The following is an 18,642-nucleotide window of genomic DNA, read 5'->3' as shown; positions in this document are numbered from 1 at the left end:
AAAGACATTCAAATGAAGCCAAAAAATCAAAATATAATAAGGTATAAAGAGATTGGTCATTTTTTAAAGGTCTTAGGAGATTACACTAAAGGTCAGGACATCAACGAACCAGCTCGACACGGTGGTCCATTATGGTACCTTGACCAATTTTATGCTACTGTTAAGATTACGGATTATGTAAAGAAGGTAGATAATAGCTCCCATCATTTTTACAAAGGTTTTTTAGGATGCACACGCATTGCAACTGGAAATTGGGACAAACGCGTCAATTTGACGTCTGATTGTATCGTTGATGCCCATGTCTTCAAAGCTTGGCCATGGAATAGAGACAATTGGAGAAGAATGAGAGTCCTCGCGCACAGGTTGTTTACAAGCGAGATGTTTGATATGATTTCTGTATATAGGGATACATTTAAAGCAGTATACGATGGAAAACTGTAGCTAACAGGAGTAGCTAGTTTCTGCATTGTTTAACAATGGTTTCTTTAGTTACAGATGCATGAATGTACAGCATAAGTGTATCTTTGATTGACATTATTTCATGGTTTATTCAGAGTAAAGTTCTTACAAAGAGTTTCTTCTATTCTTTCAATTTTTACGTGAACAGTGTTGGATGCAATATTTTTTGATGATTCCTTATCATTATGACGTAAATGTCTCTAACGTGATTGGCTAAGGGAAGAGACGTAAATACTATATATCATGTTATATGTAAGAATAATTAATGCAGTTATTTTCGTTTTAAGATTTTTAGAGCTAATGATAAAACAATTATCATGGTGAAGCCCCGTACACATTCACATATTTGTTGTTTTTATTTTCCTTGCCTAAAGGCTCAAAAAATAGAGAAATTATCACAACACGGAAAATATGCATTGTTTTTTAAAAGTTAGTGATTTATTATTCTAAAGTAAAATAGTACTTGTTTTAAATTTCTTAGTTTTTTATTTAGGCAAAATTACGTCATTGTCTTTTTCATATAAATAAATATGATTAATGGTCTATCGCTTTTGAAATTACTTTTGAATAAGCTCAAAAATGTTTGGCATTATTAATAAGATCTTAACAAAGCCACAACGTGCAAAAAAAAATAAAAAAAAATGAGCTATCAACTCCCAAACTTTAGAAAAAATAAAACTTATATTCGCTTTTTCTGCGCGTTTTCATTAGTAGTATTTCTTTACGGCATCTTTACTTCGTTAAAATTCTGATTTTCTACGCATAGTTTCAAAATGGCTCTTTTCCAACTTCAAACCCAGGGTCTGTAGCATTTTTTATATATAAAAATGAAACGTGTACGAGGCCCTGGTACAACAGACTTAAATTTGCCCAAAATTAAGCATGCAGAGAAAAGTAATGTATGCGTGACGTTTCCATCAAAGATGGTGTTTTAGTGGCGGATCCAGTAAACACTTTACAAACTATTTATTGGATTTTTGTAGCTAACTACAGCTGCCTATAGCTGCACCGTAAAATTCCAGTATAAATACAACCTTTAGTGGCTTTCTAGTCTTTTTGTGGTGTATCAAACATATATTAAAAACTGCAGCACTTATAAATATTATAGAGTAATTTACATCAGCTGCAAAATAACAGATGAAAGGGTGGACCATTGGCAATGTTGAAGAAAATTCAGAAATATATAAAGGGCCGAAATTTTTCTGACCTTAACAAGTCAAATGCTTAAAGTTAATAGTATGACGACAGGGACGTCATTGGGGTTTTATCAAAAGGATCTAAAAAATCTACTTAATTTTTCAACTGTTAGCTAGCTACCAGATGTCATCAGAAAAAAGACGAAAATTTTTTAATGCACGAGTTCACAGATTCAGTTAAACATTGTTTTAATAAATCTCTCTTAGTGAGACTTGAAAAAAGGTAGTTGTGAAAACTGTTATGAATTAAGAAGATCATGAAGAAAGAATTGAAATAAGTTTTTTTTGTGAAATATTTTAAAAAGAAAAGTTACAAATCATTTACATATGTTTTAAGTATAGGGTTACTGGCAATAACATACCAAATTTTCATGTCGTAAGACTAATTATTTCTTTAGAAAATGAGAAATATTTATAATGCCCATGGTTAAAGCCTTATTAGATTCACTCTGTTTACTTCCTCTTTTTTTCAATGCAGAAAATGAGTGACAACTTAATTGTTAAAGAGGTGTATTGTCATTGTAGTAACTTGTTTAAATGCAATTATTAAATATCAAATGAATTTTCTTGAAGAAGTAGGAATGACTTGCTACATTTTACGTGATTTAAATTTTGAGCAGAATGCTGTACAGATGTTGTTTGAGGATCTCTGTCTTAACGATAAAAGAGAAGATGTGTTGCCATCATTTGTATTGGATGGTCATCGAGGCAATTTTGTGTGAAAAAGAAAGAAATTTAATAAAATAGAAATTTATCAAAAAATGTCAAAGCTGCAGTGGCGGATCTAGGGTTAGGCAGCCTAGGCAATTGCATAAGCCTAATTTTGTGGCCGTAGAAAAAACATTCTATAGATAGAATAATCCAAAAAAAACAGAATTATTTTTGTAAATTTGTTTTTGGCATCCGGCTCATTTCGACACCATGACGATGCGGCGTTTTATCAATTTTTTTATCATTGATATTTTACTCAAAAGCAAACCCGAGGCAATCTTAGGCAAAAATGTCGATTCGCCTAAAACGTCCGCGTTTTAAAGTTTCGAATGAATAAAAATCACAGATGGAAGAAAAAACGCAGGGTTTTCAAGTTCCAATGAATGAAATTTTGAAATGAGAAGAAAAAACGCCTAAAACGTCCGTGGGTTTTTAAGTCCAACGCCTAAAACGACCACGGGTATGGTTATATGGACGAGAAGTGGATGCTTTTTTTTCAACATGGTTTAGCTGGGTCAGGTCCAATTGCAGGAAACACCTCAAGTGGCTAGAAAAAATCAAAGCAACTGTATGCTAGCTAAGTTAAATGAAAAAGTTTTAAATTTGGAAACCCTTTCAGATATTAAAAGGATTGGAAATGCTGGAAGGAAGTATTGTTGCCACGTGTGGCATGTTTTTGTCTTAAACCAAACCTTCATCCTGCCTCTGCAAAAGACAATAAATACATTGCTTTAAAGTAAGTAATACTTCATATATTTTAGTTTTTACTGCTGCTGGATTTAAGGCACTTTTGTGTCAAGAACTATTCTTAAAAGTGGTAAACCACCAGATGTTCCTACAAAACGTGTGATTTAAAAAATCTTTTTCTTATCAAAACAAAAGGTTTTAACATGATGCTAAACCAATGCTAAACGAGATAACTGAGGCAATTTAAGTAAACACTGTCTTGGCGGTCAAAAAATGTTTGGTGTATGTTGAGGTCTATGTTAAGTTTGGTATAGAGTATTGCTAAGCTGCATGTATTAGTTGGAATTTTGTTAGTTTTTTGTTTATTGTCTTAAGGTCACAGGCTTCTTGTAGCCGTTTATGCAACTGTGTATCTTTGTCTCCGTGTGGAAAAGGAATAATTCTTGTAAGATAACTAAGGGACAGCTTTTTCATAAACACAAAGGTGTAAGCTAAATGTAGATAGGTCTGTAGATCTCCTTTCCCTGGGGATTTACAGATAGGTAATATTCGAATGTTGTCAGTCCCTGAAATCATACGCACTCGGATATGTGCTCCTGTTAAGCAGGTAGACGACAACAAGTTCAAAATACTTTCTGTTCTTTAAAAATCGATGTTTACAGTATGAGATATACTTAAACGTCAAAGGATTCGACCTCGTCCCAAGGTCAAATTTACGTTTAGCATATAGTTTTCGATTGTGAGTGTCCCTAGTAGATTTTATATACAACATCCCACTGCTCATTTTAAAAACTTTTAAGAACACGAGAAGATTCTTAACTTTCCCATGCTGCTTTTAATTGTGATAAAATTGCTAAAAATAAAAGAATGAAACAATACCTAATCTAAGAATAGTCCAAGTTTGTTGTATAATATTTCTTCTTTTTTGTTGAGCAATACAACATATATAATTTTGTTTTAGGAATAGATACATTGATGTCAGCCATGATGAATATTCTTCTGACAATGAAAATCACCATCAATTAAAGAACACAGCAGATTCATTATGAATCCTTATAATATTGGAAAACTGTAAACAATGGATATATATATCTATATATCAAATGGATGGATATGATATCAAAATAACTTGTACTGATAGAAATGATTTTCACGTGAAATGATACAGATCGAAACAAGAATTGCGTGTTAAAGAACGTTCTGCTACAGACTCAAGCCAATAAAAATGTCATATTAACTTATGCATATGAGTAGAATTTGTATATATATATGTTGCTTTTTATATGAGAATCTTCAGAATTGTCCTAGTTACTATAACTTTCTTAAAAATTTCAAAGTATTAAAATACTTTTAAACATAGTGGACAGGGGCATGTGAGGGTAAATAATATGGAGACATGTTAAATGTTTTGATGTTATTTTTCTGATTTTTAACTCTTTTCTGGCTTAATAAACTACTTAACTTTTGTGGAAATTTTTTAACAATAAAATTAATGCTTAATAGAAATTGGTGCAAAACTACACCAGTAACCTTAATATTAAACTATATTAACTTCATAAAGGGGTAACTATATATTTTTTGTAGACGTTTATTATGCGTTGCTACCTTACACATGCTGCTTTTGTTTTTGCATTTGCTGGTTGTTAACACAGGCTGTAATTTTCCAAACAATAATTCTACGTTGCACTGCTGTTGACTATCTATTCCTAAAATTGTCTTGTAAATGTAACTGTTTGTTGTATTATTAGCTATTAGACTTCTTGCATATTTTGAAATAAAATAACTCCCCAAATTTGTAACTTGGCGATTACTTGTATTCGTATTAAATGCGTAAAAAGTAAAAAAGATGCTTAGATGATACCAGTGTGGTATGTCATTCAAAGGAACTGTGGCAACTCTAACCCTGTTTTGAGTCTAATTTACCAAACGGAGTTTTCCATCCGCATGTTTTAGCGAGGATACCAGTGTTAAACTACGGAGGTTACTTTTATTTATTGGGCTATAAAGACACTTTCGTTTCTAATCTAGATTTTCAATAACTAAAATCCTCACTTTTAGAAAGATTTTAGCTCTTTGTATAATAAAAACACAAAACGCCCGCTTTACCTCGTACAACACCACTACCCTTGATATTACTTTGCCAAAAAATCGGTGAAATTTTGCCTAACCAGAAAAAAATCCTAGATCTGCCCCTGAGCTGTGTTATTGATGAGGCATACTTCCTACAGCACCTGTTTTTTACTTTATATATAGCTATATGCCAATACTTATACTTACAAATATCTATAACAACCGAATAACAGGAAAAGCAGTGACTAGAATAAAACATTTTATATCTGGAATAAGAACCTTAACAATAATCTCATGATCCAAACAGAAAAAATGTATACCGCAGAAAGAAGAGAAAGTTGGTAAGGAAGAAATTTTGCAGATTAAGGTTATAAAAAATAATGTATTAAAATAAATATATACATAATAAAACATAATACCTAAGAATTGTTTAATTGCGCAATTTCACACACCACAAACAAAGACCATCCAAAACCAAATTCTTCTTGAATTTACAAAAAGAAGATCTAAATGTTTGCATCATTATAGCAACCTCTGCTCTTGGTATAGGAGTTTATGCACGATATATCAAACAAGTCTACCAAGTCCACCAAATACCGAAGATCATTGAATATGTACATGCAGCAATTTGCATGCATATACTGGACATAATATCAGCACTAGGTGTTTGAAACAAAGGTGATGATATAAAAATCTCCACACTGCAATTTCTAAAAGCTTATTTGTGCATTCCGGCAGAAAATCTTGAATTGTCTTTCACATTTAGGACGATATTAGCTAGCATAATTGCGATACCCACAATTATTTTTCATTTCTTCTTAAAGTTGTTTTGAGGTTCCAATACTTCTGAAAATTTCACTACACCGTTTTAAGTTTGTTTCAGCACACAGCCTTCATACTTCAGCACACTCACCATAAACTTTATGTGTTGTATTTTTTTTTTCGTTGCCTAAAAACAATAATCTATTAGTAAATTGTGATTTTTTGTATACATTTCTTTTTATTTATACTGCTTTTTTACCTAATTTATTTACATGCATTTTCCAATATTTTAGCTAGTATTTTGTCCCAAACGTTTGTTAAAAGATATCTCTTGACACGTGTGGTATTTTAAGAAAAACTATTTGTCATCGATGTAATTGTTTGTGCATCAGCCAACAGAATCTAGCCAGTTAGTCAGCATACACACTACAGTTGCATTTGAACGAAGTTTTTCTTTTCTTTTTAGCATATGAAAACAAAAATACAATTTTGTGTCCCAACAAAAGATGAGAGTACCCGTTACTTTCGTTGGCAGGACAGGATGTTCGTCGCACCATTCCATTTGAGTTGTTAGCTGCCTTTTTCACCATCAGTGAGGAAACAAAAGTATAGTTTAGAAATTTTTAACAGCTTTGATAAATTTGTAAACGGTGCAAGATAAGTCAAAAATAACGTTAATAAAAATATTTTCTTCATAAACAAATAACCATAAAAATCTTCGTAATGCTCGTCTGACAAAGAAAATGCAGTGTTTGCAAAAATAGTTCTGCATTAATTATCTTTTTAACATAATTTAAAAAAGCCGTACACGCAATCTCATTTGTTGATTAAGTCTGTTGTACCAGGGCCTCGTACACGTTTCATCCGCGTATCAAAAAATGCTACAGGCCCTGGGATCGAGGTTGGTTCTTTTCGAGTCAAAAGGAGAAAGACAACTTTGTTTTTGGAGGATTTACCCTGATCTACACACACATTTGCATTGGAAAAATATCAATATTTTCTTATAGTATATGACCCCGTTCTTGTTTCGTAAGTTTCTAATGTCTCTTTTTAAATAATTTCAGAATTCTCTCCTTCTTTCTAGAAAGAACTAGCACATGTAATAACCCTCTTGGTAGATGAACGCCTATCTCAGCAATTAATTTCCCGCTAGAATTAATCCTTTCCTTTTTCTACATTCAAACATTGTCCTTTTCTCGGACTTTTCATGTAGTAATTTTTTTCACAATATTTGCGATTTCTGTTATAAATATTGACTTCATTTATTTTTTTATTTCTTAAATTTTGACCCAAGTTCTTGACTGAATTTTTGAGAATCTGAAAATTGGAATAAAATTTATAGCAAACATAACGAGACTGTTGTGCAGTTCTGCTTAAAAATATTAAATTTGTTTTGTTTTGGTGATTTGGTTTTTACCACGCAATTTTAAGAATGCGTCTGCACTGCACGAACTTTTTGAAATCTTCAAAGCTTCGATTAAATTACAGTAGTGTATATTTAACTTGTTAAAAATATGAGTAACTTCTTATCACAATGGGAAATCTCAGAAACAAAATGCATGTACCTGTAGCTGGCTATTTTTACAGGTTGCTTCGTTTTTCAAATGATTTAAGACTCGTGTTGTTTTTAAGATGGTGCTTATCAGGTGTTGCTTACAGAAAAACAGTCTTATTTCGTGATAAATAATCATGGAACCTTTACCACTAGTACAGAACATCTAGTTAAATATGTTGCATTTATTTGTGTTCTACAAAATATAAGCAACTAACATATTTTACAAGCCTTATTTATGCCCACATGCGTTAAAAATGGTAATCGCGAAATCGCATCTTAATAAATCTTCGGATTACAAGTGGACACATATAAATTAAGTCGCAAAATTTTTAGTCTATGGAGAACGACAACTTTGTCTTTCTTATTGCGATATTTTATTTCGGGACAACTGGTGTTTTTAAACATTGTAAATTGAATCTTAACTCGCTTAACAATGTGTGATTAAGCTTTCACGTCGTAATCAAAGTTTTTTTTTTACTGCTGGTAATACGACAGCAGGATGAAAAATACAGTTTATACTATCCCGTTTGATCTGATCGTGTATTTTGTGCTAGCTAATATTACGTGGCTTGCAGGGTCAAAATTAAAACATGAAGGAAACGAAGCTGGAATAACTTTGCTGAGAATGAAATTCAGCAGAAGTAAAAAAATGTTTGTGTGCTAAGGCGAGTAGTGGGAAATGTTGATTAAAAAGTGAATACTTTTCACGACAACCTTTCTTTTTTTCACGACAACCTTTCTTTTTTTTAATGGACAAAAACGCAATTTTTCGCGATAACAAGATATTCTTAGGTAGAGACCTGGCTTTAAGGATACTGTAATGACTCAGACATATATTCAGTATATGTATTATTCCTTAAAAATTCTAGTTTTTAAAAACATAATTTATTTAATGTGGAAGAAAATTAAGTCGTATGATAAGGCAATATACATATGAAATTAAATTTTTCTTCGGGTAACAGCCATATAGTCAGGGAGAATTGGGTACTTGGAAGTTGGGAATAAAGTGAGCAATCTATTCTACAATATCTATTCTACAATATCACTTGTTCGGCTAAGAAAAAAGTGCTTAACAGGCCTAAAAAACTTCAAATTAGGTGCTGATGACGTCATAAGGCAGCTACATTTATAATGTGTCATTCATCAATCAATTCAAAATGAAAAGGTAAATGTAGGAAATGTAGGAAAGATAGGAAACAGCGGCAACGTGATTAGATTTTTTGTGTCGTGCCGTCATTGTGCTGAAAGAATACAAAATTGCACTGGCCTGGGAGGAGGTTGTAATTAACGCTAACAAAAGGTATCATCACTATCAGTGTCGCTCAAGGAATTGCTTGCGCTTTCGTCCATTAATTGTATATCTTTAAAACCTTCATCTTCCTGTTTTTCTTGGTCACCATCTTCTTCATCGGTACCATCATTGTCATCGTCGTCACTGCTTTCGTCACTTTCGTGTGTATTATCGCATTTCTTACAGCTACAAAGGTCAGTGCATTTTATGCCGTGTGCAAAACACTGACAAATGTTGGTACTGTACTTTTTTATTTAACAAGCGCATGAAACCACGTCTTGAAAGTCTGGAGCAGGTTTTCTCAACATCTGGACTACTGGGCAGAAATTTTCGCGGGCAGAAATTTTCGTGAGGATAGAAAACCGCGAAATTTCGCAAAGTTAATTTTCGCGAATTCTACTTCTGGAAGAAATTTTACAAAAATTTTTTTTGCGAATTTTCCAAAATCTGCATTTTTATGAACAAAAACTTTTGCAAGTGACAATGAATATCAATGAAAAAAAAGAGAAGATTTTAAATCGATTATCTTTCCAATGAAATAATAATACTAATGTATATATAATATATGAAAATATACAATTTACTCGTTTTCCTTTTTTTCCACCCATGCTTAACCCTATTCGGTCCGGGGTTTTTCGAACATACTATGACCGGGGGGGGGGCGGATTCGCCCCCCCCCCCCCCCCTCAATAAATTTTCATAGGATTGTTCAAATTGAATCAAACTTGGCACACTTATAGTACGTCATAATAGGAACAAAATGGCGGCAATAAATTTTTGCTTAAGTCAATACATTTTCTGTGACGTCATCAGAAGCTTGAAAATTGTTAAAAATGCCACTATCTGCTTAAAATATAATTACTTTTGTTCCAGAGCGAATTTTTACATTCTGTTTGAAGTTTCTGAAAGCTAAATAAAATTTTTTTAACATATCTTCCGGTTTTTACATGGATCGGATAAAAAATTGCCAAAAATTGCCCGAAAATCCGTTTTTTTTCGATTTTCGGGTAAAATCCGACAAAATCGGGAAATCGGATTAGTCTCATGTCAAAATTGTTCAAAATGATTCTTCTTGATGAAACAGTTGTGTTGCAAGTTTCAAGTTTTAAGGATAATCCTAACAGGAGCTATTATATTTTCCCCATTATAAGGATTTCATAGAGATTATAGGGGTAGTTTCGAGTAATGGCCAATATCAAAGCCTCTAAAAGGTATGGGACCTAAAAATTTAGCATGCAGGTGTGTAATAGATAAATGTTGAAACTCAGTAAGTATCATAGCCATATAAGAAAGCAATCAGGAGTTATTAAAAAAAAGCCGTCAGGGGGGAGGGCGGAATCCACCCCCCCCCCCCCCCCCCCCGGACCGAATAGGGTTAATCTTCGTCATTACTAACGCTGGCCAATGTAACTGACCTTATTCCGCATAAAATTTCGAACTCCTGCAGACTCCCCTCAAGTGTAGAGTCAATGTCGTTAAATAGGTCGATCGAAGGCAGCTGTGATAAACCAAGATTGATGGCATTTCTGATACGAAGATATTCAACCCTTACCGTTTTTCGATTTTTAGCTGATTTTCTTACATTGAGTCGGGCTTAGGAGCCATTTTTACAATTAGAGTCTTTCTATTATTTCTACCCTTGTCCTCGGAACCCTCGTTATTTAAAAGTTTTTGGCTTTTAAAACTTGGAAGAAACTTTCGCGATTTTTAGAAAAAGTTGATTTTTCGCGAAAATAACTTTCGCGAATTTAAGGTTAAATTTTTTACTGGGCAGAAATTTTCGCGATAAGGGGCTAAGATGGCGAAAATCGCGAAAATTTCTGCCCTTAAAGTACGTTCAATGTGCCATCTTCTGTGACATTCCATCAATGATTGTTTGGAGACGGAATCTCAGGCATCCACTGCAACGACCGTTTTATGATTCCCATACATGTGAAATACGCTTACAATGACACAACAGCACATCTCGTGTAGGTGGTAGTCTTTGTGGACCAGGAATGCAAATTTTGCTGGAACAGAACTTTATGTTTTTCTTTTTTGTTTATATTTTGTGGTTTTGTGTTGTTGAGAACTTTTAATAAAAGAGACTTTAAAACGAAAAATGCTTTATTTTTTTATTTTGAAACCATCAAATCCAAAAATTCAAGAGACTTTTAGAGCTAGCTATTTATCTCTATAATAATAGCCGTCGTCTGTCTGTCTCTGCGCGGACCCCCCACTGAGTTAGAAAATGATGTTACGGAAACACGAATATCAAATGCGATATATTTTTATCCGCTTTGTTGCGACGGGTAAATATAAAGGGCGGGCGAACCCGTGGATTTTTCCACAGGCAACGACTTCTATATTATAATAAACGTATACGTCTGTCCGTCTGTCCGTCCGTCCGTCCGTCCGTCTGTCTGTCACGCAAAATGGTAGCTTAGCTGCGCAGGTAGCGAGACGCACGCAATGTGGTATAAAAAGAACGGGCGAACCCGTGGATTTTTCCACGGGCTAACGACTAGTTCGATATAGAAAACACTTACTTTACTAGGAAAAAATTAAGAAACTAAATAAGAAACTTTTGGAACTAAGAACATGGAATTCCAGCCTACAAATAAGACACTTTTAAAACTAGGTCCATCGCCAGGTTTCTTATAAAAAAAAAACACGTATTTTCTCAATCAATTTCTTTATCACGATCTCGTATAAATCGCAAAGTTTTTGAATGAGTACAGTTAACATGACATTGTTTGTGGTAGTGGAAAGCACTGAAAATATTTTCATTGTCTAAAATCACTTTAACAACGTCAGCATCATCTCTCTCTTGACTAAATCTTGCAAGTTTGACCTTGTCCCAGGAGTGTTTTGTAAATTTATGTAGTTTTGCGTCATTACTTTTCCGCGAGCTATGTATTAAACATGTACTTTTTACTTTTTTAACAGGCGTTAAATTTAACTTCTTCAAATCCATCTTGTTTTTATTTCTTATGTTAAATCGAGCATGGATCGAATTTCAAATTCTCCCGCTAAAACTGTTTGTTTACATACGAACTCGGTTGATTGCTCCACGAAGTAGCAAATTTAAGACAGGGTTTGAAGTAGGATCAAAACATCACTTTAGAATTAAAATAATGTATTTTTAAAAGTTCGTCATGCAGCATTAAATAAAATAACATTTTTGAATAATACTGACAAAAATAATTGTTGTGGTTTGAGTTCTTTATTTATTATAAGGAAGATTTTTAACTAAAAAACCCTGCCTCATTGCAATGACTTCCAGCACTTGTTATATGCAAATGAATTAAACTTTGTTCGTAAAGATGCAAAAGATGGCGTCGTTAACCTCGACGTTGTAGAATCTCTACTTCGCCCAATACTTTTGTTAAATACAACCAGGTTAAGCAGATACAAGCAAGCCGACCAAGGTAAATACATTCCACAAATGTTATAGAAGCATTATATGAAAACATTTCTTTGCCTGATAAAATTCTGTAGACTCGTCATTTTAGCTGCCAGTTCTCCCTGGACGAACTTGTCTACAAATTTTTTATTCATTAAAATATCGGAAACTTCCCTCTTTTTGTTATTGTGTAATGTTTTTCCATCAGTTTATCATTTTCTCAGAAACGTCTTTTTAGGATTTTAAGTTTAAGTTTTTCAGGCTGATTAAGATGGAGAAAATCGGATTTGGTATATACTTTTTCACCGCTCTCGTTAAGACAAAAACTCTCACACAGTAAAGCTCAACGCAAACCGAACAGCTTTACATCCGACTTGGAAATAGACGGTGGGATAGAATGTTGAATGAAAATCGTACATACTAAAAAGGGTAACACCCTAGAACAAGCTAGAACAACCTGGAACAATCTGGAACAACCTAAGAACAAGCTAGAACAACCTAAGAACAACCTGGAACAAGCTAGAACAAGCTAAAGACAAGCGAGACCTGTCTGAAAACATGCTAAAAGATCATGCCGATAGAGTAAAATTCGGGTAATCCCTTTGCGTGTTTTGTGAACGATTGAGGTTATAAGCGTGTACAAAAAAAAATTCAAGCGTAAGAAGCGCCGTGATTGTAACATCTGCTGAATGAATAACGAAAAGATACGTCAGTTGGACCATCGAGGTAGTTTGGCTCCTGTATATAGCTCTTCGACAAAGAATTTAAACGCGACCTCCTTTGTTTCGCGGAGCCAGAAGGCAGCGATTAATAGCCTGGAATGACAGGGTCACTAATGACGAGGAATAGTCGTAATAGCAACGTGGCTAGAGATTTGCTTTTGGTTGATGATACGTGCTTGAAATCTTCATCATCAGAAGACGCCATTTAACTAAAACTGTTTTAAAAAACCTTCTTGGATGCTTAGTAATGAAATGGGTATCGAATGTGTGTTTTCGACATCTCGCTACAAAATGGGTGACCTAGTTTCCATTCATTGTTGTTGTTTTTAAACGACAGGCGTTTTTGAAGGTTTTTTTACCCAAAGACAAAACCAGGTGGTATAACCACCAGTTTCACAGAACAATGAGAGAGCTGACAGTAAACGAAGAGAACAACCGGAGAACCGGCAGCGAATGAAATGAGAATTCTGTGCGGAATAGCGTAACCACTCTGTGTTCTGAAAACTGATTTGAATGAAGAAAAAAATATAATATTATTCCTTTCCATTCATTTCAAACATTTCGAATGTGGCGAGACAGAAAGAAGTCGATTTCCTTGATGCAGCGAACTGTATCGTCGTAAGACCGGGGGTTCACAAAAAATGGTAAAATTCAATATAATAAAGAAATGCAATAACTAGCTATTGTTCTAGCTAAATGCTGATATTGGACGCACTTTAGGCGTAAAAATACCGGGACGGTTAATGCTGTTGTTGTACTAAACTAAGGGAATCCCCCATAACTTGGCAAGCGGGAAACATGGCGGAAATATTCTTGCTAGAAACCCAGATTTATTTACAGAATCGAGATAGTTTTATATTTTTGGTTGTTATATTTCTTAGGTTGTTCTAGCTTGTTCTAGCTTGTTCTAGCTTGTTCTAGCTTGTTCTAGCTTGCTCTCAGGTTGTTCTAGGTTGTTCTAGATCGTTCCAGGTTGTTCTAGCTTGCTCTAGGGTGTTACCCTTTTTAGTATGTACGGAATGAAAATTAAATAATTTCTCGTTTGTGACACAGTTTTCCTCAGACACGTGAGTTTAGTAATTTGAATTTTCAACATTGAGGACAGCACTTTGCTCGCAACAGTAATTGTGTTAAACGAGCTTGCAGATTCTGATGACAAAAAAAAATACAGAGCGAAAACCAGAAGTTGGGTTTGATTTTTTCTCTTTCTGGCTTTTTTGCTTTTTGCACTTGTTCTTCACTCTCATGTAGTTTAAAAACTTAACACAGATACTCAAACTCAATTTCACATCACTATCAGACATCTTGCTTTTTTCACGTTGAATGAGAGAGAATGAGAGAGTTTTATTTCAAATTCACGCATTCGAAAATCAATCAATTCGTTCGAAACACCAATTATTTGATTTTGTAAAGAAAAAACACTCCAGAAGTCGAATAAAATGGTACACAAAACCATTTGTTCATTTTTGTTGGATGAAGTCGGATGGAAATTCTGTTCCGGAACAAACTTTCATCCAACCTCATCCGACTCGGTTTTTCACTTTTTTTTCAAACCGATCTGACTTCTCATCCGATATTGGGAAAATCTAAAGTCGGATGAAAAGTCGGACTGGTTTGCGTCGACCTTAATACACATAACATACAAAATGAAATAAGAGATGAATAGCAACCATCCTAATAACTCTTCCAACATTTTTATCCTACTGCAAACTAAATACATTAATTTATTTCTCTAAAAAATAAGTTTTATCTCCTGCGGTATTACATAACTAATAAGTATTCAAAATATTCTCTATAAAGAAGATCTTTTATCTCCTGCTTTGTCAAACAACTCGTTGATATTACATTCGTCTATTGTCTTATTGGATTTCAGTCAAGGAGAATGTCTCTGTTGTTTCCGATCAAGTTTTGTTTTAATATCACTTATGTATATACGTCACACTTTAAGGAGTTATTTTTTTTTCAAGTAAATTGTAACACTCGTGAGAACTAGGCCTCTTGCTTGGTTGCCGATCGAAACAATATTTCATGATATATATTGATCGATTATCAATCGAAAAGCCTTTAAATTCTGGCAGCAAACTTCCATTTTCGGCTAGTGTTTTAAGTTCACGTGTAGTTAAGTTCTCAAACGGTTCAACTTCGTGAAATATTTCATACATGATCAAGCCAAAAGAATAAATGTCGGCCCTTTTAACGCCATCTAGGTCAAGATCTTTCCCAAGTAAAACTTCTGGTGCTGAGTAATTTGTAATGGTGAGGCGATGAGTTTTTTGTTTTCGATTTGTACCACACCACCTGAAGTTTTCAAGGTTGTATAAACCAAAATCGGATATTTTGACGCCCGTTATATCATCCATATAAGTATTCAATAATACGTTTTTTAAATTCACATACCCGTGAGCTATATCGTTTGAATGTAAGTACGCCAAACCACATGATATTTCTCTGATAATAAATGTTTTCTCTATATCATTGAATTGGGTTTCCATTATATATAAGTGATCGTACAGACTTCCTTCCATAAACTCCATTAGGAAACACAAATTAGGGGACTCGACGCATGCGCAGTAAAGTTTTACTACGTTTTCATGTGAAAAATTCAACACACTTGACATTAACTGTCGAAATTGTGCAGAGATAGATATACTGTCGCTCTGAAATGAAATTTTTTTTATTGCAAATGTCTTTTTGCTGGCCCACTTTCCTGCATATATTTTGCCAAATTTACCTTGACCAATTTTTTGGCCAATGACAATATCATTAAAACGAATATAACGGGTTTCTTCGGACTTTATTGGTTCTGTTGTTCTGGTAACAGCTATCTGCCTTGCAGTTGACATGAACGATTCAGGAACACCGTTGTCTTCGAGATCGCATTTTTCTTTCCACAGGTTTGCACGATTGACAGAGTCCATTACAGTCTCCATTGTATTTTGTTGTGATTTACAAAGTTGCTTACCAAATTCATACAAAGCTGAATCAGAATTTTCTTGCTAAATAAAAGTAAATACAAATACAAGAAATTCAAAAATACATGGGAATTAAGAAATAACTTCAGTGCTTAGCTATGTTGGAGAAAATTAGTCAAGGTGATGAAGTTAATCTAACGTTATGAAGTCTAACAACATGCAGCGCAGCCTTAAAAAATACAACGAATGATAACGATAAATATTATGAATTAGTCGCTAATAATTGCAGACAACGCGGAAAAATACAAAGGCAAATTTATTTAAAAAAAGACATGCACTGTTGTCACCGATAGTCAGGAAATTCAGAATTTACACTCTTACTTCAATAAGAAATTATGATGTTCAGTATGATTTTCCGAAATATTTGAACAGTATAGTCTAAAATTGTTATTTTAACGGCTTATACAAATACAATAATAACCGATTATCCCCGGCTGTACCGCAAAATATCGCCCGAGGTCTACGTGCCGACCAAGCTTGCAACGTTGGTGCAATGACTGAGGGCGATATGTTACCTTTGGTAGCAGAATCCATTCTCTTTGTAGAACATGTAGAGCGCTTTTTTTTTAAAAAACATAATCATCAGGCTTAACCCAGCCCAACTGCCAGACTGTTTCTGCTCGATCTTCCCACGATTTTACAGGCAACGTATTTCGCATTTGATTGCGGGTTGAGCTTCTCAATAATTTTTAAAAATATTTAAAAAAAGACTCCTTTTTGGTAATTATGAGCATTATGAGCAATGAAATTAGAAAAGAAATGATATGGTGCCAGGTAGACATTATATCATTGCCCTCCCCCCACTTCCCACGATCTGCCACGAGCTCCCGCGATCTTCCACCACCCCCCACCATCTCCCTTCATCCAAAGAAGAAAGCCAGAATGTTTTCGTTCTTAGGTTTCAGATTTTACACGTTTATGCAAAAAAAAAAAGTTATTTTTAAATAAAAGGGGCTACAGAACGATTCAATATTGCTGTTGCTTTGACTTTAAAATCTTTGACATAAAGCCATGTGCAACAAAACTTGTATGTTTCTATGCAAAATTTCGAAGTGTATAGCTAGTTAGCTAGCTCAAAAGGTTTGAAGTTCATGTTATTATTCTTAGAAATTGCATGCATATGTGACATTGTTGTAATTGAATTTCGTACACCAGTTCAGTGATTCATAAAAATTTAGAAAGGTGATTAAAGTCACTTACTGCGCCATTTTTCAGTTGTTGATAATGACTTTTAACCCACTTCTTCTCCTGCTGGTTAAAGGAGTAGTTGTGATTGTGACCTTCGTCAGGAAAGCTAGTTTCTTCTTTGCAAGCATTACTGTGCTGTGGATTGTCAGCATGACTTTGTCTGTATTTCCTGGCAGCTACAGAAGTGGGAAGTGATTCAGAAGATTGACTTGTAGATGAAGGGGTATCTCGTCTGTACCGGTTTGACCTTCTGCTAGGTTCTTCTAACTGTTGATCATCCCTCACTGGTTGTTGAGTTGTAGGCGAACTACGTGTTCGAGGAAAGGATTCTACTGCTGCAAGGGACACATCAAGATAGGTGTCATCTCTTTTACAGTCGCTTGGACAAGATTTTGATTCCACTTTACTAACATTTATGTTTTCTTTTGACTTATCAAACACTGGTGAATTAATAGGCTCTTGGGCAATGGGCTGATTGTGTTGTGGGTGGAAGGTCTTTTCTTTTGACGAAGTTGTTTCACGAGTTGGATGAAAACCTTTTGAGACTGGTTTGCTGCCCAAAGGGAGGCCGACTCTGTCATGATACCTATTAAATGAGCTATCAACGTATGTTGCTGAAACTGTTCCATTCTTTGAAACTTTTTTACTTCCAACAGGCAAACCGACCCTGCCTAATCTTCTATTTTGAGGGTTGTCAACATACGTGCGTGTCACTGCCGGGTTTGGAAGGACATCATCGTTGCCATTAGCAGGCTTTAGGGATGAAGGGTCATCAAGAAAGGTTTTAATGGCGACACTGTCTTCATGGTTCTTTTGTTTTTCATGCTTAACGGAAATGATATGTTTGTCAGTTAAGTCAGATTGTTTTGAAGTAGAAGCAGTATTTTTTTTCTTTCTCTCTGGACTACGCTTTCTCATAGAAGTGGACGGTAATTGTTCTTCTGCTGGAGTGTTTTTGCTCACATGTTTCAAGGCCGATGATATCGGTTTACTTCCCAAAGGTAGCCCAACTCTTCCATGATGTCGATTTTTTGCATTATCAGCGTATGTTGCTGAAATTTTCCCAGTCTTCGAGACTGTCTTACTTCCAACTGGTAAGCCAACCCTTCCTAAACTTCTATTTTGAGAGTTGTCAACATACGTACGTGTTTCGGAGTGACCTTTTTGGTCTTCTGATGATTTCTCCATAATTTTCTTATGTTTATTCGAATAAAGTTTCTTTCATTTTAATGTTTCTTTCTCACTGTGTATATATATCACCTTTACTAGAGAAAGTTTAAAGCCTACGTTTCTAAAATAACTTTGTGCTTGGGTTAGTTAATGATTTACTAATTGCATATCAATACATTTCTTGGAAATACGTAAATTGTGCTGAAACTACAACAATGAGCGCGCCGTCAATAGAGATTTTTAATTTATAATTTCTTATTTGTTTACTACTTCTAAGAACAACGTAGGAAAAGATTATTTAAATAAACAAAGTGACGTGATCTCTTAAACAGAGGAGATATTCTGTCTAAAATGACTTTCAACTTGGAGTACTATAGGCTTCTTGATAACGCTGAAGAGATTTCACTTCACTCTGGGAAAAGTGAAACTCTTATGTAAAACTGCCAAGCCTCATCTTGGAAGAATAAGGCCTTA

The 18,642-nt window shown here is 34.4% G+C and overlaps 1 protein-coding gene across 1 annotated transcript; it reads right to left on the bottom strand.

Moving 5' to 3' along the window:
• Positions 1 to 14,501: 14,501 nt before the first annotated feature.
• LOC130614561 (probable serine/threonine-protein kinase DDB_G0267514) lies at positions 14,502 to 18,331 on the bottom strand. Its single transcript, XM_057435985.1, has 2 exons — positions 17,011 to 18,331; positions 14,502 to 15,834 (listed from the first exon to the last, which is right to left on the bottom strand). Exons 1-2 carry the CDS (start codon positions 18,184 to 18,186, stop codon positions 14,782 to 14,784), a joined length of 2,229 nt encoding a protein of 742 aa, XP_057291968.1. The 5' UTR covers positions 18,187 to 18,331; the 3' UTR covers positions 14,502 to 14,781.
• Positions 18,332 to 18,642: the final 311 nt, after the last annotated feature.

Source organism: Hydractinia symbiolongicarpus, chromosome 11, assembly GCF_029227915.1.
Source record: "Hydractinia symbiolongicarpus strain clone_291-10 chromosome 11, HSymV2.1, whole genome shotgun sequence".
Classification (NCBI taxonomy): domain Eukaryota; kingdom Metazoa; phylum Cnidaria; class Hydrozoa; order Anthoathecata; family Hydractiniidae; genus Hydractinia; species Hydractinia symbiolongicarpus.
The sequence above is the reverse complement of the archived record's forward strand: the minus strand, read 5'-3'. Positions and strand labels throughout refer to the sequence as shown.

Excerpts from the sequence above, each read along its gene's own strand:
- LOC130614561 (XM_057435985.1), bottom strand. The coding sequence starts at position 18,186 with ATGGAGAAATCATCAGAAGACCAAAAAGGTCACTCCGAAACACGTACG. Across the intron at positions 15,835-17,010 it reads AACAACTGAAAAATGGCGCA|CAAGAAAATTCTGATTCAGC; the intron begins GTAAGTGACTTT and ends ACTTTTATTTAG.